This window comes from Triticum aestivum, chromosome 4A (assembly GCF_018294505.1).
Source record: "Triticum aestivum cultivar Chinese Spring chromosome 4A, IWGSC CS RefSeq v2.1, whole genome shotgun sequence".
Lineage (NCBI taxonomy): Eukaryota > Viridiplantae > Streptophyta > Magnoliopsida > Poales > Poaceae > Triticum > Triticum aestivum.
The window spans coordinates 113,471,158-113,493,329 of record NC_057803.1 but is presented as its reverse complement, the minus strand read 5'-3'; the positions used below and the strand labels follow the sequence as shown (position 1 = coordinate 113,493,329).

The 22,172-nt window shown below is 48.6% G+C and overlaps 1 protein-coding gene across 1 annotated transcript; it reads left to right on the top strand.

Annotated features, from left to right (window-relative positions):
- The first annotated feature begins 7,148 nt into the window (after positions 1–7,148).
- LOC123083752 (zinc finger protein ZAT5-like) lies at positions 7,149–15,783 on the top strand. Its single transcript, XM_044505695.1, has 2 exons — positions 7,149–7,706; positions 15,748–15,783. Exons 1-2 carry the CDS (start codon positions 7,149–7,151, stop codon positions 15,781–15,783), a joined length of 594 nt encoding a protein of 197 aa, XP_044361630.1.
- The last annotated feature ends 6,389 nt before the right edge of the window (positions 15,784–22,172 follow it).

Below are 22,172 nucleotides of genomic sequence, written 5' to 3'. Positions count from 1 at the left end.
AACTACGCATAGACCTAGCTCATGATGCCACTGTTGGGGAACGTTGCAGAAAATTAAAATTTTCCTACGGTTTCACCAAGATCCATCTATGAGTTCATCTAAGCAACGAGTCAAGGGGAAGAGTTTGCATCTACATACCACTTGTAGATCGAGTGCGGAAGCGTTCAAGGGGATGGTGATGATGGAGTCGTACTCGTCGTGATTCGGATCACCGATGACCAAGTGCTGAACGGACAGCACCTCCGCGTTCAACACACGTACGGGACGGTCGACGTCTCCTCCGTCTTGATCCAGCAAGGAGGAAGGAGAGGTTGAGGAAGGCAGCTCCAAGGGCAGCACGACGGCGTGGTGCAGTTGGTGCAGCAGTATTCCGACAGAGCTTCGCCGAGCACGTACGGAGGAGGAGAGGTGTTGGGGAGGGGAGGGGCTGCGCCTTGAGTTGTCGTGTTGCAGCCCTCCCCTCACCCCTCTATATATAGGAGGAGAGGGGCAAGGGGGCCGGCCCTCTAGGGGAAACCCTAGAGGGGGGCGGCGGCCAAAGGGTGGGGGGCTTGCCCCCCAAGCAAGGGGGGTGCGCCCCCTTTAGGGTTTCCCCCCCAACCCTAGGCGCATGGGCCCAAGGGGGGGGGCGCCAAGCCCACCAGGGGCTGGCTGCTATCCCTACGCAGCCCAAGTGCCCCCCCGGGAGGGGTGGTCCCTCCCGGTGGACCCCCGGAACCTTTCCGGTGGTCCCGGTAGAATACCGGTATGACCCCGAAACTTTCCGGTGCCCGTTTAACAACTTCCCATATATAAAACTTTACCTCCGGACCATTCCGGGACTCCTCGTGACGTCCGGGATCTCATCCGGGACTCCGAACAACATTCGGTAATCACATACTTGTCTTCTTGATAACCCTAGCGTCACCGAACCTTAAGTGTGTAGACCCTACGGGTTCGGGAGACATGCAGACATGACCGAGACTCTCCGGTCAATAACCAACAGCGGGATCTGGATACCCATGTTGGCTCCCACATGCTCCTCGATGATGTCATCGGATGAACCACGATGTCGAGGATTCGATCAAACCCCGTATACAATTCCCTTTGTCAATCGGTACGTTACTTGCCCGAGACCCGATCGTCGGTATCCCAATACCTTGTTCAGTCTCGTTACCGGCAAGTCACTTTACTCGTACCGTAATGCATGATCCCGTGACCAGACACTTGGTCACCTTGAGCTCATTATGATGATGCATTACCGAGTGGGCCCAGAGATACCTCTCCGTCATACGGAGTGACAAATCCCAGTCTCGATCCGTGTCAACCCAACAGACACTTTCGGAGATACCTGTAGTGCACCTTTATAATCACCCAGTTACGTTGTGACGTTTGGTACACCCAAAGCACTCCTACGGTATCCGGGAGTTACACGATCTCATGGTCGAAGGAAGAGATACTTGACATTGGAAAAGCTCTAGCAAACGAACTAACCGACCTTTGTGCTATGCTTAGGATTGGGTCTTGTCCATCACATCATTCTCCTAATGATGTGATCCCATTATCAACGACATCCAATGTCCATAGCCAGGAAACCATGACTATCTGTTGATCACAACGAGCTAGTCAACTAGAGGCTCACTAGGGACATATTGTGGTCTATGTATTCACACGTGTATTACGATTTCCGAATAATACAGTTATAGCATGAATAAAAGACTATTATCATGAACAAAGAAATATAATAATAATACTTTTATTATTGCCTCTAGGGCATATTTCCAACACCGGGACGGGGCCACAGCTGGCGCGGGAAGAGGAGCGCGCAGGGGCGCAGCGGCCGGGCGCGAAGATGGCGGCAACGACGCGAACGCAAGCCGACGGGTGGGCAGGCGAAGTAGGCGGACGGGCACGGAGGCGGAGCGTACGCTCGGGAGGCCGAGAGCAGTCAGCCACATGCGGGGATGGACCCGGCGGCCGGGAGGCCGACAAGCAGCAAGGAGCGCAGCGGGCGTGACGGGCACTCGGCCACGGGCGGAGAAGGCCGCGTGGAGGCCGGCACAGGGCGGCGTGAACGCAATGCGGTTGCGCAGGGGCCGGCCGGAGTGTGGGGCGCTGGGGAAGAGCCCGAACGGGAACGCAGCAATCCGCAGCGGCGCGAGCGCGGTCGTGCAGGATCTTGACTGGGAGGCAGCAAGCTGCAGCAACACTGGCGTGGCCGGAGATGCACGAGGCAAGACGCAGTGCAGGTGCTAACAACAGGTCATGCCGTTGCTTGTATAGTGTATGGATGGTTTGACCATTGACTTATGTCTAGCTAGCAAGCATAGATGATATATGGAGGAGTGAGCGTGTGTTTTGTCCGGAGCAAGCCGTAACGCGGAGGGAAGCAAACGCGAGCAGCGCGTGGATGGCCACGGCCGACCGAAACGAGGCTCCGCGCGCGGCTCGCGCGCGGACTGACGGCCGACGTTGCGGTGGTGATGACGAAGGCGCGGCCGACGGGGAGGACGCGCCGCTCCTCGCGGCCATTTCGAGGGCGTGTCGATGTCGAGCCCCAGACCACTATCGGAGAGACGGCGCGACGCCGCGGTGGTGAAGGCGAAGAGGCCGACGGCGAGGACGCGCCACCCCTCGCGGCCGCTCCGGGGGCGGGTCAATGTCGAGCCCCCGAGCGCTACCGGAGAGACGGCGCGACGGCGCGGCGGAGGCGATGAAGAAAAAAGGGTCCCGCCCGGACTGCGAAACCAGCAGCAGCGCGGTAGTATAGTACCGCCTCACGGTGGGCGCCAACGGTCGTGGTATTCTCACGGGGGGCTTGCGAGTCGACAGATGCCACAAGGGCTTAGTGTGAGGGTAAGACTGCTGCTGATAGGACCGGGAGCGGGTATGCGAGTAGCACGCGCTAGTTACCCAGGTTCGGGGCTCTCCGGAGAGATAATACCCCTACTCCTGCATGTCTGAGTATATCTGGTATATCTATCTGGTACAGAGTTGCTCCTGGAACTGTATCTGAGCTCAGTGCCATAGGCATCTGGCTTTGCATATGTCTTATATGAGTGTATGAGCTAGCTAGCAAGTGGGCATGAGAGTGCTCCACCGTGCGTGGCATGTATGCATGCGTGAGGGAATTCATCCTCCCTGGATGGATGGATGTGAGCCCATATATATAGTGTGGAGCTAGCTTGATATGTAAGCTATGTGGGTAGCTTAGGAAGTAAGCTAGGTAGTGGCATGGGAACAAGGGGGTATGATGGGGTGTCATGCTTGTCCCCTGGGTTATTTCATAAATAATTCCAAGGGATAAATGACACTATACCTGATGACATGAGGTACAACCATCTCGTCCACGGTATGGCCGCCACGTTGGGGTCTTGTCGGTGTCGGATCGGGTTGCAGTCGGTAGCCGGTTGTTTGGCGTAGTCGGCAGCCGGCTGGTTGGCGCAGTCGGCAGCCGGCTGGTCAGAGCAGTCGGACGGGGAGCCGGCAGGAGCGGCCGGGCAGTCGGACTGAGGGGCTTTGCTAGTTTCGATGTCTTGAAATATCGTCTTACCGTTTTCGGGGTATCCGTGGTCGATTATTCCGACAGTTGCTGACAACAAGAATAGCACGCGGCAGTAAGGGGAAGTTGGGAGGTGAAATGTCCTCCATATCGGGGGAGACTGGCACCGATGGTACGAGGTACCAGGGGTATCTAACCTGAAGGGAAGCCGGCCACAAGGTCGGCCTTCGGCCCAGCTATGGCTCATGCCTCTCGTCCCGTCAGCGGGCTTTCTTCCAAAAGCCACATCAACTTGGCTTCCAAGACTTGAACCCGCAGATTCATTCGAACAGTTTGGTTGGCATGATTCGACTAGGTATGTGAAACCCTAAGCCTTGTCATCCCTTATAAGGCGAGGCCAAGACCAACCTAGGGGCATATGACAATCGCACATGCGATCTCCTAGTCTCTTAGAGCATCCCTAACTTTTTTTTAGGAACCGGCAGGAGCACTGCCTTTTCATATAAGAAGGAGAAGAAGGTTTATGTACAAGAGTGTTCCGGTTTTTAGAAGAGAAACCGGACAAAAACCCCTAGAAAGAAACCCACGATGGCACTAGTCAGCCAATACCGGTTGCCACATGTGCCCGGCCAAAGGCCCGGGACCTTTGCTTGATGTCTTCGAAGGCAATAGCTGCAACCTCGAGGTGCGTGAGGCGAGTTCCATTGAAGATGCGTCGGTTTCGCTCCTTCCAAATGTTTCAGATGGTGTAAAGGAAACGGCCGCTCCGCCTTCTTCTGTCGTTCTTGGGCAGATTGGTGGTGAGCGAATCCCACCAGTCCGAAATCCCCATCGAAGGGGGCAACGTGGGCGTGGCCCCAGAGTCCTCTCCTGTCCAGACCTGGACGTGAGACCAAACTGCAGCGGCAAACGGGCAGTCCTTGCAGAGATGAGTGGCCGTCTCCGGAGCTCGAAGGCAAAGGGAACAACAAGGGTCGTGCGGCCAGCCACGAACGGCTAGCATGTCGGCCGTGAGGATCTTCCCGTGAAGCACAAGCCAGGCGAAGAACTTACATTTTGGCTCAGCATGTGCCTCCCAAATCTTGGCCGGGGAGAACCTGGGATAGGATCCAGAGAACTGGGCCGCGTAGGCCGAGGCAGCAGAGTATATGCCATTGGGGGTCCACCGCCAAGTGATGGAGTCCTCCTGGTCTGGGTTCAACGCCACCTGAGTGATGACTGAAGCGAGGGCAATGAACTCCTGCAGGTGGGTAGGCGATGAAAGACAGGCAACCGATCTGATCCAGTTCTCCTCTTGTACTGTCTCCTATAATTTAGATGAGGGTACTGCCGAGTATCCTTTAAGGAGCATATTTGCTCTTCTAGAAAAGTGTCATTCCTTTATATATATATGGCTCCGTGCAACATTTTCATGATATCATTATGATCAATATTCATGTTCCGATTTGTTGATTTGGACTCTTGTTCTGACGCGGGGAAATAAGTTTTTCACTGGATTAGTTGGTTGGTCCCCGTGGATTAGGCTAGCTTTATTGGAATGGAACTGTTGGGGCTAGCCAGCCAGCCTGCAGATGTAGAGAGGTTGCCCCCACCATCCTCTTTAATAGCGAAATCAAAGCAATTTCTATTGATGGAAGAAAGGCTATTTGATCCCATCCGCCTATGCCAATTCGAGTCTGGCGAGTTGCTATCATCTGTTGCCCTAACTTTTTCTATTAGAAACAATTGCCTAAACTTAACTCCTTAAAAAATCAACACAAACTCATTGCAAATTTGATTCAGACAACTACATCAAACTTGATTCAAAACATTTTTCATAACTTAAATGAAATTAAACTAGATTGCATACAAACTAAATAAAACTACTCCCTACCGCTCTCTTTTCCAACCTCTCCCAGTCCAATTTGGTAAACGACGCATTTTCTCTAGCTCTACCGCCATGGCCTTTGTCGGCGGCACCGCCCTGGACGGCTCTGTTGCCACCGTCATCACTGTCGGAGTCACTAGAGTAAAGGTCGATGACCTCTGTCGTCCCGGTCTTGTACTACCCGTACAGTCAGCGCTCCGCCTCGACATGCTCTGGGTACAGGTGGCAGAGCTACGCCATGTACGCCTCGCCGGCTTGCTCTGCCTCTACGACTCACGAGCCTCCTGGTCTTCCTGCATCTCCCATGTGATGGCCACCCAGGGGTCGACGGGCACCAACTGCGGCAGACCATCGGAGAAGTTGCGCGGACATTGGCACCGTGGAGGTGGGCCGGCACTATGTTGTATTCTCGCGCTGCCTGCACTGCCGAGTGGGGAGATCCGACCCAAATGCGCTCATGGGTGTCGCGGTTGGTGATCTCCGCGACCCACATCCCCCACCGACCTTGCCGCATGTCGAGGTATTCCTCCATGGCAGCGGCGGTGGTGGGGGGCCGGGGAAGCGGGATCCATCGGCGTGGGAGGAGGAAGTGCCGCCACGGCCAAGGGCTCGGGACAACGTGTAGCGACGTGGATCCGCTCGGGGGATGGGTGGCAGAAGCGGCAGCTAGATCCGGTCATTATCAACAATGGGGGCGATGGCGGAGTGGATGGAGGTGCGCCCTGGTGGAGCTTGGGCCGCGGCAGAATGGAAGAAGAGGAGAGACGGGCGTGGGAAATTTTTACTCCGCAGGCAGGCGACCGAGTATATTCAAGGATCGCGGCTGCCGCGGAGTAAAAAACATCCTCCATTAAAGGTTTTAAGGATTTGCTTAGTTGCCGGTTAGAGGAGAAAACCCAAATTGGTCCTTCTCTAATGTTTTATTAGGGATCGGTTAGAGATGCTAATCCTCTTTCACATGACGACACATACATCAATCCAGACTCAGCAGGAGTAGAGTGTTGCCTTCGTGATGAGGGCCCAAACCTAAGTAAAAACCTCCAATGAACTCCATTCTTCTACTTTCGGCCAAGTGCATATGCCTATCGGTACTGCTGCAGGTTTTCTGACCCGACAGGCACGAGATCTTAGTATGCTTGCGTAAACCAATCAAGGGAGATGTGTAGTTTTAGCTCTAGAGCAACTCCTGCACTCGCAAGAAGTCACCCCTAGGACCTAGCGACGATGAAAGGTCAGGCTTGCAATCGCACGTCTCTCAAACCGAAAGCTCGAGAGCCGTGAACTCACCAGAGGACATAAGAATTCAGAGGCCTCACTCTTCAGATATACAGTAGTAAACCGATCACGAAAGTCCCGGTTGCTTGCCAAGGCTTCGATCTCAAGTCCCAACGACCGCTCCAAACCGGCAACGGAAGCAGCTGGCTCGCTTGGAATCGGGGAACGACGACCTAGCCTTGCCAGTCAGCACGGTCGGTGTCGCACTGCGGTACAAGACGAGCCAGCGCGTGGAATGGAACGGTTTCGGCTCACCGCGCGGCCGCTGAGAGATCGATCGATCCCTCCTCCTCCTCCTCCTTTCTTCTCTTCGCTTGCCACACTATTTTACTAGTACGTATGATCTGATTAACAAATCGTCGCACTTGGCATGCGACAGTGGACTTCCATGGCTATAAGTACGCGCCAGATCTTCACTTCTTTTCCTTCATTCAGACGCATCCGAAAGCTCCTGGTCATCTGTCTCGACATTTTTGCCTCTCCTAGCTTCGTCTCAGTTGCTAGCCTGGTCGTCTGACTTGTGCCATGGCCCATGGGAAGAGGTCTAGGCAGCAGCAAGCCGAAACAACCTCCGTCAGCCTGATGGACCTGGACGGCGGCGACATGGCGCGCATCCTCATGCTCTTCTCCGGCCACCACAACAGCCACGGTCACCAGGGCGCTGCCGCGCCCGCGTCGCCGGAGAGGGTGTTCGAGTGCAAGACCTGCAGTCGGCGGTTCCCGTCCTTCCAGGCGCTCGGCGGGCACCGTGCCAGCCACAAGAAGCCGCAGCTGGCTGACGGCGAGCCGGCCAAGCCCAAGGTGCACGGCTGCTCCATCTGCGGGCTCGAGTTCGCCGTCGGCCAGGCGCTCGGCGGACACATGCGCCGCCACCGCGCCGTCGCGGCCGCAGGGGCCGGCGTCGAGCGCGGCCTCAGCCTCGACCTCGACCTCGGGCCGAGAGGCGACGGCAAGAAGAAGACAACGGCGGTGGCGGCCGGACTGATGATCGACCTGAACGTGCCGGCTCTGGCACTGGAGGAGGAGGAGCCGGCCGATCATGCCAAGCTGGGGCTCGCCGTGGAAATGCAGTTTCCCGTGGTGGTTGACTTCCGACGTTGAAATCTAACACAAGATATTTACGTCGCTAGAGCCTTCGTCGCTACATCATGCATGGCCGGCCGTGCAGCAGGCGCGTGACGAACTGGCTGCGCTGACGCCTGTTCACGCAGACGCCGGCAATCAAGAGCCAGCTCCGCCGGTGTGGGGTTGGCCGTGCCCCAAGCGGATATGCTGAACTGCTGTCCCTGACACGTTTCCTGGTGAAGCCGGTGTCCACCGTCAAGGACGAGGAGGCAGCGGACCTGACTCTTCTGCTGCATATCTACATCACCAACAGAGCAGCTCCTGATTTTTTTTGGAAAATAACATAGCTTTGTTAATTGCAAATAACGGTTACATCGCCTATAAAAAAAGATAGAATTTCATCTAAAGGCTCCTGAATCGCTAACCTAGTCATGGGCAACTTTATTCGCTTCCCTTTATTACAGTGTTCAAAACCAATGAACTGCCTCTCCCACACTATCAATAACGCAAGCTTTGTTAATCACCTCCTGCAATCCCAACTTATTACAAACTTCTTTGCTTTCTGACAAAGAAACAACACATTCTTTGTATCTTCCCGCCCATTTGTACGGAATGGGCATGTGGGCGAAACTTTAATGTGTCTATTGACAAGCGTAACACGACACGGGAGAGTTCCATGTAGCGTTCACCATTAGTACCTTCGCCGGGCATGATAAATTTCAATTCTTAACCTAGATGGGATTGACATTGATTCGTCCCATACCATTAGTATCTTGGAATTTCCTCCCATTTTGTTGGTTTCATTCTACCAAACAAGCTAACCAAACAGTGAACAACCCATTTTTTTTTGTATAACTCCGAGCAATGAAGTCCGACATGTTATACATAGGAAGGAGAATCACGAGGACTCGTTGAGCATCTATTGGCCACAATGCTTGTCTCACCAAGTCTTCATCTCAAAAATTTGTGACTGGATCAATAAGATTTGATACTTTTGACAGAAGATGCTCCCTCCTCTAGGAGTAATAATTTTTCTATTTGCACAGTTCGGAATCCATGCATCTTTTCAAATTTTGATATTTTGTCTATTTCCAACTCGGCAGATATAGTCATTTTTCAGTGATATAACTCCCGCTCTAATGCTTTGCCAAGTAAAAAAGAGCCCTTTTTTAAACTTGTATTCATCATGCCGCCATCAGGGAAATATTTAGCTCTCAAGATAGGGCCACATAAAGAACCAGGATTGTCAAAAAGACGTCATACTTGTTTAGCTAACAATATCAGATTAGAATGATGTAGATGCAAATATTTTACATCCGAGTTTACATCTGCTATAAAATGCATCACAAGTGCTGCAAATATGCATCACTCGGGTGCAGATTTTACATCTAAAACCCAACCCTGTCGTGCGAACCCAAACTCCCAATAGAAACTTCCACCGCGTGACCGCCCTGCCTCCCACCGCACCACGCCGCCCGCCCACTGGCCCGCTGACACTAGATCCGGCCTTCCCACCTCGCCGTTGCCGGGTCTGCCGCCCTTTGCCGCCCACACCTCGAAATCGCCGAGATCAAAGTCGTGCCGCCTCTGATTTGAAGCATCTTCGTTCAATTTCCACCCAAATCTAAGGCCAACTCCACCGCACGATCCCAAACAGACATCCGTTTTGCTCGAATTCTGTCCATTTGGGTAGGGCAATGGGGTCGTGTCCGGGCCGTTTCTGGGATGCGGTAGCCGTGCGCCCAACGCGCGGACGCATCCCGGCCGCATCCTGTCCGCGTACTTTTTTCTTTACAAGCCCGTAAACTTTTTTCATCACTCATTCTTGATACATGGGAATACATCACCAAATTTTGACTGGAAAATCAAGACCAAAGAAAACAAGAACCACAAGAATACATTTTAGAAGATATCCAACTTCCTTAACTGCTCCTGTAAGTTGGATTAGTGTCTTCTCGATGCATTCATTGTTGATCTGCGGAAGAGCCGCCTCCATCCTGCGTGTTTCTTACTTCTTCGAGTCTAAAGAAGTAGAGGTTGCTTCCTCGCATCTAGTCTCGTGTCTAGCCTCTAATATAGCAACAAGTGCACTTGTCTCATCTACAGCCTCTATGCTAGCTAAAAGTGCACGAACATCTACTAAATTGCGCTCTGTCAATATATGATGTACTCTTTTTCCCAATACCAAAACTTGCATCCATTCTACACAACAAAATTTGAAGTTAGCACAACTAGTCAAATCTAGAGCACAAACCGAAGCTAAAAAGAGCACATACCCCATCGTTTAAGCACTTGATGAACACCCATCCGGGATGTTCCAGCGTTGTAGACACGCGGCGCATGACCTTTTTTTAGGCAGTGGTCACACTTAATGAGCGGCAACGGTGCACCGACGAGCTTTTGGGCTAGCACCGAGCCCGGCCGATCGCCATTCATGTATCTACCGGCAGACCACCGACGGTGTAGATCCGAGCGGCTAGAGAAGGAGCCACTGCCTGCATGTGGCCTTGCGGCCATGACAGGGCCTTCCGGCCCGGTGTCCGGCCAGTCCATGGCGCGGCGCGGCCTCCCACAGCTGGGCGAGCTCAAGACCGACCGGATCCGCCCCAAATCCGGCCGGCGGGTGCGCAAATCAGGTGGCTATGGTTGGGGTAGCTCGGGGGTGCCGAGGGGAAGGGGCTGGGCGAGCGCGCGTCCGAGCTGCACAGCTACAATGGCAGCGGCGGCGGCGGCGAGGGAAGAGTGAAGAAGAATGGAGGGCATGCGGCCGGAGGAAGGGAGGGGGGCGGATAGAAAAAAGCGCCCCTGTGCCACCGACGGGCGAGCCAGGAAAGGACACGCGCAGACGACCTGCGCGTCCGCGTGCTGTCCGTTTCACCCCAAAAGCGGCGCAAACTTGAGTCGGGGATGGGTCAAAAGCGGACAAAAAAACGGACAAAAGTTCGTTTACGCTCGCGCACTGGACCATCTGGTTAGTCTATTTTATCTCAAACGGACGCACGTGAACAGAATGGAGTCGCGCAGTGGAGTTGGCCTAAGCAGCAAATGCTAAGAAAATAGCATGTGAACTTTCTGTCCGGCAGCGATTCAAGTTATGGCCGAAAATGTGAACTGCCCGCATTCATCACGCATCTCAAGAAACACCGTCAAGTACCTTCTGCTTATGTGTGAATACAACAATCTATTGACTTTGTGCAGTACAGTATCTCGACTTCCCACAGGCAGAGGTCCGGTAGTTGATTGGTTCCAAAAATCTCTAAATATTATGCTATTCCTTCCCTTCCAAATTACTTCACATGTATGGATGTATTTAGATGTATTTTAGTTCTAAATACATTCATTTCTGCGACGAGTAATTTAGAACGGAGGAAGTAGATCTCATCCAACGGAGGGAGTAGACCCTGGAGCTGATGTCAGTTGCATTATACGGAGTAGTTTTCTGTGAACTACCCAAGTCAGCTGAGCGGAGTGACCATACTATAATTGCCAGGGGCATTGTTGACTTGGCAGGCAAGAGTTGTTTACACAGCTCTATTAGTTGACCTCACGGAGGCTTGGCCCCAAGAGCTGTGATTTCCGGGACTCACGTACTGCTCGTTCCGGATCATACACAATGCTACTCAAAAGTCAGAATGCTCGAATATCCTCAGACTGATTCCCTTGATGGCTTCAGGTTGACCCCCCAAACCTTGATATAAAATGCAGGTCAGCTGGCCCCTCATCATCTCCGCAGCATGTTTAAATACTACAGTCGGGGACCAAGACAGAGCCTAGAGAGCCAGTAACACGGTGACACTAACAGCCCATTATTAAAGAGGTCAAATATGGCGTTGCTTCTACACTTGTCAAGCCTCCCGCATCTGTAGTAGTGGTGCGTGCTGCGTGCAGATCACAGGAGGAACTGAGACTCCTGCATCGATATGTTTTATCTGAATGGCTTCGAGTGAGAGTTTCTTACGAGCTCACATGCACCCAGGTGGTACAAAGCTGGCCTTTTTGGATGGTCTTGGGGTGCCTGGATGTTGGACGGCGGCCCTAATGGAGGGAGGCGTGGTGTTCGAGGGCGGAACTTGCGTCTCAGGTGCGGGCGGGTAGCCATAGCTTCGTGGGGGGCTTGGCTGCGGGTGGTGGGCGGAGCGGGGGTGTCGGAGAGGTGTGATTGCCGGGGTCTATCACTTACCCAGTCCTCGTACTGGCCGGCGGCGGCGGCGTTCACAGACGTCGTATCCTTTTTGAAGGCTCCGTCACGGTGCTCCCACTCCTCCGTGTGGCTCCGGGTGAAAACTTGATCTTCGGATCGGACGGCGGCGGCTATCCGTGGTTGTACCCTTCTGGAAGGCACCGTCCTGGAGTCCTTGCTTCGTCCTTGTCCGTCTCACCCCTCCTTGGTGGCTCCAAATAGTTCTTCTTGGTTCATCTCTAGTTTGCTTGGTTGTCGTCCGAGTGGTGTGTCGGTGTCCGGCACCTTTGTATCTTGCCTTGGATGTGTGCTGTGTGTCGTGGTGGGTGTGTTTGTATCGGTTCGCTCGGATGTTTGTGGTGATGTTTGCTTTATAATATAAAGCGGGGGCAACCCTTTTTCGGTAAACATATACTAAATCAGCGACAATTAATATGAAGCCGGAGGGAGTAATTTCTTTTAAAATCTTCTAATTTTTTGTAATAAACATTGATGAATGTTTTACATGCAGGCAAACTTTTGTGATCTTCATGGTGGTCTGAATAAAAATAATGCTTTAAAAAGACTACTTTTGGAAGCGTTATTTTTTCCTCTCAGACTCCCACGAGTGTCATTTCGTAACGAAAAAATGCATGCAGGTGAAACAATCTTCAATATTTGTTATAAAAAAGTCAATTTTTACTATTTTTCTGATTTTATGGTTAATCAGGATGCATATATGCTCGGGATCAGAATAACACTTTGAAGCGAAAAACTGCAAGCCTATTTCTGGCGATCTGCTCTTGTCATGGCAAAATGCATAGCTGTAGGCTGTAGCCACGCAGGAGATCGGATGCATCATTGATCGTCATAAAAGAACAGAAGCAGTCACATTTCCAGTACACATAACGTGCAGTCAGATGGTAATTTTTTAAAATAATACATTTCTTTAATAATTTAAAGATATATTATGCCATTCTCTCTCTCTTTTTTAAAAATAATACACCATCGGCCACCGTAGAAGCCGATTGGCTTCAGTCGACTGTGGCTAAACCGAATGGAATCCTATTGGCTTCGCCTAAGCCGATGAGGCTCCTGTCGGCTTCAGGTTATAGCTCTAGTCGGTTTCAGTATGTCCGATTAGGCCTAATTGGCTTCACCTAAGCCGATTAGCTGCAATCAGCTATGCCGAACTCGTGCTCAAAAAAAAAAAGCTATGCCGAACTCGATAGGTGCATTCCCACCATATTTTGCACTGTAATTACGATTTTGTGTGCAAAAATAGCACCTGGCTAATCTAATTGAGAGAGGATCACCTCTAGACCAGAATGACAAAAAAGACCCCTGGGTTCCCACGTGGCACCTGCCGCTACTAGACCAGGCGGTAGCACTGGTTCCTGCTTATTTCTCTTGCCAAAGTTTCCCGCTTCTGATTTCCCGTGTATACATCGCGCCACCGTTTCCTGCCTATATCTCCTGCCATAGTTACCCCCTTCTGAGTTCCCGCATATGCATCTGTTCTGAACCTATAAAACCCCCTCCACACTATGGTGGGTAAGCAGTTCAGTGTAGTCTCGTAGTCTCATCAAGATGTTTGATTATCCTTTTGATCTTAGTTTTCACCCTCGTATGTCCGAATGCCTTTTGCGTTTAGCCGCCAATTTCAAGAGAGACAATAGAGTAGTTCCATGGGACGAACTCATAAGTAGTGACACCCTACTGAATGGGCTGGCCCACACATTAACTAGGTGCGGGTGGCTTTCAAGAACCCTTGAGGAGATACGGAAAGAACTTCTCATGTTGCATGGAAAATGTCAGTTGAATCTTACCCTTGAAGCATGCGAAGCAACGATGAACGGTGGCCTTCAATCAATGGAGCCTCCACCTCTGCCACCTCCACCACCAAAATGCTCAACACCACCACCGTGAGCTATCCCATCATGAGATCGAGGTCTCCCTTGCCTTCCCCAACCCTCTAGAATGCAACTACGGTGGAAAATGGGCAAGAAACTGGCTAAGTTTCGTGTATAAATGAGAGTGTTTTTGGGTAGGGAGAGAAGAAAAGAAGAACAAAAGAATGGAGGAGGAAGAAGGAGGGCGAGTGCGGCTGGAGGCTTATCAGCCTCCTGTCTACCTTGGCGAAGCCGACTAGGCCTTGTCGGCATGGGCCCGGTAGACTGGACGCCCGCTGTCGGTGTCAAAACCGGCGGATCTCAGGTAGGGGGTCCCGAACTATGCGTCTAAGGTTGATGGTAACAAGAGACCGGGGACATGGTGTTTACCCAGGTTCAGGCCCTCTCTATGGAGGTAATACCCTACTTCCTGCTTGATTGATCTTGATGAATATGAGTATTACAAGAGTTGATCTACCTTGAGATTGTAATGGTTAAAACCCTAAAAGTCTAGCCTATGTGATTATGATTGTCCCTATGGACTAAACCCTCTGGTTTATATAGACAACGAAGGGGACTAGGGTTGTACAAAGTCGGTTACAGAGAAAGGAATCTTCATATCCGAACTCCAAGCTTGCCATCCACGCCAAGGAGAGTCCCATCCGGACGCGGGTGAGAGTCTTCGGTCTTGTATCTTCGTAGCCCATCAGTCCGGCCCATGTCCAATAGGACGGACGTCCGAGGAACCCTTAGTTCAGGACTCCCTCAGTAGCCCCCGAACCAGTCTTCCAATGACGATGTGTCCGGCACGCAGGTTGTCTTCGGCATTGCAAGGCGGGTTCCTCCTCCGATTACTTCAAAGTCCCTGACTTAAAGAGCAATATTCGGCTTTCCATTTAATGTCGCGCCCATCGACTTCCACGCCTTCCTGACTTCAGCCTCCATGTGTCGAGCGAATACGAGAGGTCGGGGTATTTTTGCACATACTACCCTGACCATACAAGAAAGGCACTTATTTAAAGAGATTAGATCTCAAATCCATTCCACACCCTGCGAAAAAAATCCTCAGAGCTCGCTAGGAGAAACCACTCCAACATGGCTAGCGTTCCCAGCTCTTCCTCCCGACCCCACGGCTTCGAAAAAGGCGATTGGGAGAGATGTCCCATTTCTCATGCTCAGATGACGAAGCTGCAAAAATAGGGCTTTCTCCCCCCCGCGGATCTAGTCCCCGTCCGAGCAGGATCGATGTCCTTCAACGGCAGGGTTTAGGCGGAGAATTTCCCCAATCCATCTAGGGGGGAACGAGTGTGCTTCGTTCCCTACTTGCTAAGGGGTGTCGGATTTCCAATCCACCCATTCCTCCAAGGACTTCTGGAGTATTATGGCCTCCAACCGCATAATTTTACTCTTGCCTCCATCCTGCACATTGCGGGTTACGTTGCTCTTTTTGAGCTATTCCTGGGCTGTGAGGCCCATTTTGAATTATGGAGGAAACTGTTCTGCTTCGTCCCTCGTAACCAAGGGGGATCAATATTTGAAGTGGGAGGAGCCTAGGTATGGCGCATCGCCGGGACCGGATACCTGTCCGGCACGCCGAAGAAGGCATCCGAAGAGTGGCCTTCCGAATGGTTCTATATTGACGATGTCGCTCTTCCTGACCCAGTCCGGATGGGTCTCCCTGAATTTTCAAGCGCTCCATTGAAGAAACGCCATAGCTGGCGCTCTCGAAGCCTCGAGGAGGAGGATAGCATGGAAGTCAGTCAGTTGATGGGCAAGATTAAGATGCTCGCCCAGTCCGGATTATCCATAATTTAGGTAATGGCAATTTCTATAGTGCAGGGGGTCCAACCACTCCAATACAGAGGGCTTCCCATGTGGCACTATAATGGGGAAGATGACGCCTCATGCTACGGTCGGAAGGGTCCGAAAACCCCCGCCGCTTTGGCCAAAATATTGGCCGAACTGTACAAAGGGGAGAAGGAGGAGTTCACTTGTCTCCAATGTCGAGATGGATTTTCCATGTATAATCCTCCTAGCTGGGTAAGTTCCAATCCCGCCATTTTACTCAATCCTCTCCCTGAATCATTTCTAATGGATAGTAACGTATCCACACGCAACAGGAATAGCGAAAGGCTACCAAGGGGATCCATAGCCCCGCCCCCCAGCCGGAGGGTCACAACCGGGACCTTGACCCCGGATTCGAAGAGGATCCGGACATATTTGTGGAGCTTGAAAATGGAGTGTTCTACCAGACGAGCTATGATGGTACGGAAGTGCCCATCATTGCCGATTATCCCGACCTCCTCCCCGCTTCACATGTAAGTAATTTTAACAGACACCTTCTTCGAAAGAGCTTCCTTATTATGCCTCACCCACTGCACTATTTCGTGCTCCAAAGGGGAGGCGCTCGATACTGCAATGCGCACCAGAAGCATCTCTGAGGAGAGCGGAGCCCGCGCCGTGCACGTCTTCAAAGAGAAAGGCAAACGATAATACGACAGAACCTTCATCAAAGAGGTAAGGCTTTATTTTAAAAATATGCCTCCTGGTCGCCACATCAAATCGTGATGTCATCCGCCGCATTCTATCAGGAAAAGTGTCCGCCGAACTATGTCCGGGGATCCTGCCGGTCGTGCCTCCACTAGTCAGGTTCCAGACCCTGACCTAAGGACGGGGGCTGACACGGGAGTGGCGCCGGACTGTCCTTCTGCAGAGGATTCGGACGATATGTCCGTCACGAACTCTGAAGTGGAGAGCACCATGAATCATCGTCGTCGGAGGGTCGTTCTCCGTGACCCCGGCTTTTCAAAGGAGGCATTCGATGCCTTCATCTCATCGGATGCGTACATCTGAGCTGCTCAAGATGGACTTACCAGAGCCACCGACCAACATCTAAAAGATATGCGGGCAAGTGCAGATTTAATAATCATATACCAGTAGCCCCCGAGACATAAAGCAGTTGATACAACTGATTTAAGGATCATTGTATAACCAGACACTTATGAAAAAGAATAGCCTGCTGTCTCAAGAGCTGGCAAAGTGTCAGACTCAGCTAACTGCGGCTACCGCCGATTTGGAAAAATCCAAGGAGGCACTAATACGTCTCCAACGTATCTACAATTTTTGATTGCTCCATGCTATATTATCTACTGTTTTGGGTAATATTGGGCTTTATTATCCACTTTTATATTATTTTTGGGACTAACCTATTAACCGAAGGCCCAGCTCAGATTTGTTGTTTTATGCCTATTTCAGTGTTTTGAAGAAAAGGAATATCAAACGGAGTCGAAACGGAACGAAATCAACTGGAGAAGTTATTTTTGGAAGGAAACACACCCGATGGACTTGGACCCCACGTCAGAAGATACGGGAGCTGCCCACGAGGGTGGGGGCGCGCCCCCTGCCTCGTGGGCCCCCCGTGGCTCCCCTGACGTGCTTCTTCTGCCTATATAACTCCATATACCCTAAAACATCCGAGAGCAATAATAGATCGGGATTTCTGCCGCCAGAAGCCTCCATAGCCACCGAAAACCAATCTAGACCCGTTCCGGCACCCTGCCGGAGGGGGCAATCCATCTCTGGTGGCCATCTTCATCATCCCGGTGCTCTCCATGACGAGGAGGGAGTAGTTCTCCCTCGGGGCTGAGGGTATGTACCAGTAGCTATGTGTTTGATCTCTCTCTCTCTCTCTCATGTTCTTGATTTGGCACGATCTTGATGTACCGCGAGCTTTGCTATTATAGTTGGATCTTATGTTTCTCCTCCCCCTCTTCTCTCTTGTAATGAATTGAGTTTCCCCTTTGAAGTAATCTTATCGGATTGAGTTTTTAAAGATTTGAGAACACTTGATGTATGTCTTGCCGTGCGTATCTGTGGTGACAATGGGATACCACGTGATTCACTTGATGTATGTTTTGGTGATCAACTTGCGGGTTCCGCCCATGAACCTATGCATAGGGGTTGGCACATGTTTTCGTCGTGATTCTCCGGTAGGAACTTTGGGGCACTCTTTGAGGTTCTATGTGTTGGTTGAATAGATGAATCTGAGATTGTGTGATGCATATCATATAATCATACCCACGGATACTTGAGGTGACATTGGAGTATCTAGGTGACATTAGGGTTTTGATTGATTTGTGTCTTAAGGTGTTATTCTAGTACGAACTCTAGGGCTGTTTGTGACACTTATAGGAATAGCCCAACGGATTGATTGGAAAGAATAACTTTGAGGTGGTTTCGTACCCTACCATAATCTTTTCGTTTGTTCTCCGCTATTAGTGACTTTGGAGTGACTCTTTGTTGCATGTTAAGGGATAGTTATGTGACCCAATTATGTTAGTATTGTTGAGGGAACTTACACTAGAGAAAGTATGAACCCTAGGCCTTGTTTCCACACATTGCAATACCGTTTACGCTCACTTTTATCATTAGTTACCTTGCTGTTTTTATAATTTCAGATTACAAAAACCTCTATCTACTATCCATATACCACTTGTATCATCATCTCTTCGCCAAACTAGTGCACCTATATAATTTACCATTGTATTGGGTGTGTTGGGGACACAAGAAACTCTTTGTTATTTGGTTGCAGGGTTGCTTGAGAGAGACCATCTTCATCCTATGCCTCCTAAGGATTGATAAACCTTAGGTCATCCACTTGAGGGAAATTTGCTACTGTCCTAAAAACCTCTGCACTTGGAGGCCCAACAACGTCTACAAGAAGAAGGTTGTTTAGTAGACATCAAGCTCTTTTCTGGCGTCGTTGCCGGGGAGATGAGTGCTTGAAGGTATATCTTTAGATCTTGCAATCAAGTCTTTTACTTTCTTGTTTTATCACTAGTTTAGTTTATAAAAGAAAACTATAAAAAATGGAATTGAGATTGTCTCATACGCTTCACCTTTTTAATATCTTTCGTGAGTATGATGGAAAGGATAATTGTGCTCAAGTCCTAGAAGAAGAAATCTATAAAATGTTTGGCACTAAATATTTGAATGATGAGCATGATTGCAATGTTGTTAGTATGAATTCCTTGAGTATCCATGATGCTAATGATATGCAAAGCCACAAGTTTGGGGAAGCTATGTTTGATGAAGATGATATTTTTTGTCCCCCAAGTTTTGATGAGCAAATTTATTATGATGAAAGCATGCCTCCTATCTATGATTATTATTGTGATGACACGTATGCTTTAAAGAATAATAATAACAATGAACCTTGTCATCTTGATCTTAATTTTCAATCACATGATAGTTATTTTGTTGAGTTTGCTCCCACTATTATTCATGAGAAGAATTTTGCTTATGTGGAGAGTAGTAAATTTTCTATGCTTGTAGATCATGAAAAAAATGCTTTAGGTGCTGGTTATATTGTTGAATTCATTCACGATGCTACTGAAAATTATTATGAGGGAGGAATATATGCTTGTAGGAATTGCAATAATATCAAGTTTCCTCTCTATGTGCTTAAAATTTTGAAGTTATGCTTGTTTTACCTTCCTATGCAAGTTGATTCTTGTTCCCATAAGTTGTTTGCTCACAAAATCTCTATGCATAGGAAGTATGTTAGACTTAAATGTGCTAGTCATATTCTTCATGATGCTCTCTTTATATTTCAATTCTTATCTTTTATGTGAGCATCATTGAAATCATCATGCCTAGCTAGGGGCGTTAAACGATAGCGCTTGTTGGGAGGCAACCCAATTTTATTTTAGTTCCTTAATTTTTGTTCCTGTTTAGTAATAAATAATTCATCTAGCCTCTGTTTAGATGTGGTTTTATGCTTTTAATTAGTGTTTGTGCCAAGTAGAACCTTTGGGAAGACTTGGGGGAAGTCTTGTTGATCATGCTGTCAAAAACAGAAACTTTAGCGCTCACGAGAATTGTTGCCATTTTTTATTGGAGGGTGATATTTAGTTAATTCCTTTTGAATATGATTAATAGATAAATTCCTCAGGTCCAGAAACTTATTTGAGAATTTTATGATCTCCAGAAGTATACGTTTGATCCATATTACTACAGACTGTTCTGTTTTTGACAGATTCTGTTTTCTATGTGTTGTTTACTTATTTTGATGAATCTATGGCTAGTAAAATAGTTTATAAACCATAGAGAAGTTGGAATACAGTAGATTTAACACCAATATAAATAAATAATGAGTTAATTACAGTACCTTGAAGTGGTGATTTATTTCCTTATACTAACGGAGCTTACGAGTTTTCTGTTAAGTTTTGTGTTGTGAAGTTTTCAAGTTTTGGATAAGGATTCGATGGACTATGGAATAAGGAGTAGCAAGAGCCTAAGCTTGGGGATGCCCAAGGCACCCCAAGGTAATATTCAAGGATAGCCAAGAGCCTAAGCTTGGGGATGCCCCGGAAGGCATCCCCTCTTTCGTCTTCGTTCATCGGTAACTTTACTTGGAGCTATATTTTTATTCGCCACATGATATGTGTTTTGCTTGGAGCGTCATTTTATTTTATTAGGATTTGCTTGCTGTTATTTAGAATAATGTTTTGCATCTTTTATTTCAATAAAAGTGGCATTGATAGTCTTTACTATGCCTAGGTTACAATTATACATGTTGCTGTTTGAAAACAGAAAGTTTACCGCTGTTGCAATAATTCCCTAGAAAAGTCAGAATGTGATAAAATGTTGAAACCTTTTGCATATTAAGCTCTGATAAATTTACTACAGTGGGAATTTTCTTTCATAACTTTTGGGGCTAGGGAAGTATGGATGTTGCAGCATTCTTTACAGACTATCCTGTTTAGGCAGATTGCTGTTATGTTTGCATTGTTTGCATATGTTTGCTTCTTTAGTGATTCTTTGAGGATAGGACTATTAAATATGCAGAGGCATTTAGTATGCAATGTTGAATAATATTTTTAGTGATTTTCTACAGTAGAGTATGATAATATTTTTGCAATGGTTTATGCTAACTTATCTCACGAGTCCTTGTTGAGTTTTGTGTGGATGAAGTTTTTGAGATTTAGGGAGACCGTGATATGAGAGGAATTAAGGAGACACAAAAGCTCAAGTTTGGGGATGCCCAAGGCACCCCAAGATAATATTTCAAGAAGTCTCAAGCATCTAAGCTTGGGGATGCCCCGGTTGGCATCCCACCTTTCTTCTTCAACAACTATCGGTTAGTATCGGTTGATCCTAAGCTTTTGCTTCTTCACATGATGTTTGCTATTCTTAGATGTCATTTTCTTTTGCTTTGCTTGCTGTTTGAATAAAATACCAATATCTGAAATTATTAAATGTTAGAGAGTCTTCACATAGTTGCATAATTATTCGACTACTCATTGATCTTCACTTATATCTTTCGGAGTAGTTTGTCGTTTGCTCTAGTGCTTCACTTATATCCTTTTAGAGTATGGTGGTAGTTTTATTTTGAAGAAATAGATGAACTCTCATACTTCACTTATATTATTTTGAGAGTCTTAAATAGCATGGTAGTTTGCTTAAAATCCTAATATGATAGGTATTCAAGAATAATAAAAATTCTCTTATGAGTGTGTTGAATACTAAGAGAAGTTTGATGCTTGATGATTGTTTTGAGATATGGAGATGGTGATATTAGAGTCATGCTAGTTGAGTAGTTGTGAATTTGACAGATACTTGTGTTGAAGTTTGTGATTCCCGTAGCATATGCACGTATGGTGAACCGTTATGTAAAGAAGTCGGAGCATGAGGTGTTTATTGATTGTCTTCCTTATGAGTGGCGGTCGGGGACGAGCGATGGTCTTTTCCTACCAATCTATCCCCCTAGGAGCATGCGCGTAGTACTTTGCTTTGATAACTTCTAGATTTTTGCAATAAGTATATGAGTTCTTTATGACTAATGTTGAGTCCATGGATTATACGCACTCTCACCCTTCCACCTTTGCTAGCCTCTCTAGTACCGCACAACTTTCGCCGGTACCATAAACCCACCATATACCTTCCTCAAAACAGCCACCATACCTACCTATTATGGCATTTCCATAGCCATTCCGTGATATATTGCCATGCAACTTTCCACCGTTCCGTTTATTATGACACGCTTCATCATTGTCATATTGCTTTGCATGATCATGTAGTTGACATTGTATTTGTGGCAAAGCCACCATTCATAATTCTTTCATACATGTCACTCTTGATTCATTGCATATCCTGGTACACCGTCAGAGGCATTCATATAGAGTCATCTTTGTTCTAGTATCGAGTTGTAATTCTTGAGTTGTAAACAAATAGAAGTGTGATGATCACCATTCAATAGAGCATTGTCCCAAAAAAAGAAAGGCCAAAAAAGGGAAAGGCCAAATAAAAAAAAGGGAAAGGCCAAATAAAAAAAAGGGAAAGGCTAAATAAAAAAGGAAAGGCCAAATAAAAAAAGAAAATAAATAAAAAGCGGCAATGCTACTATCCTTTTTTCCACACTTGTGCTTCAAA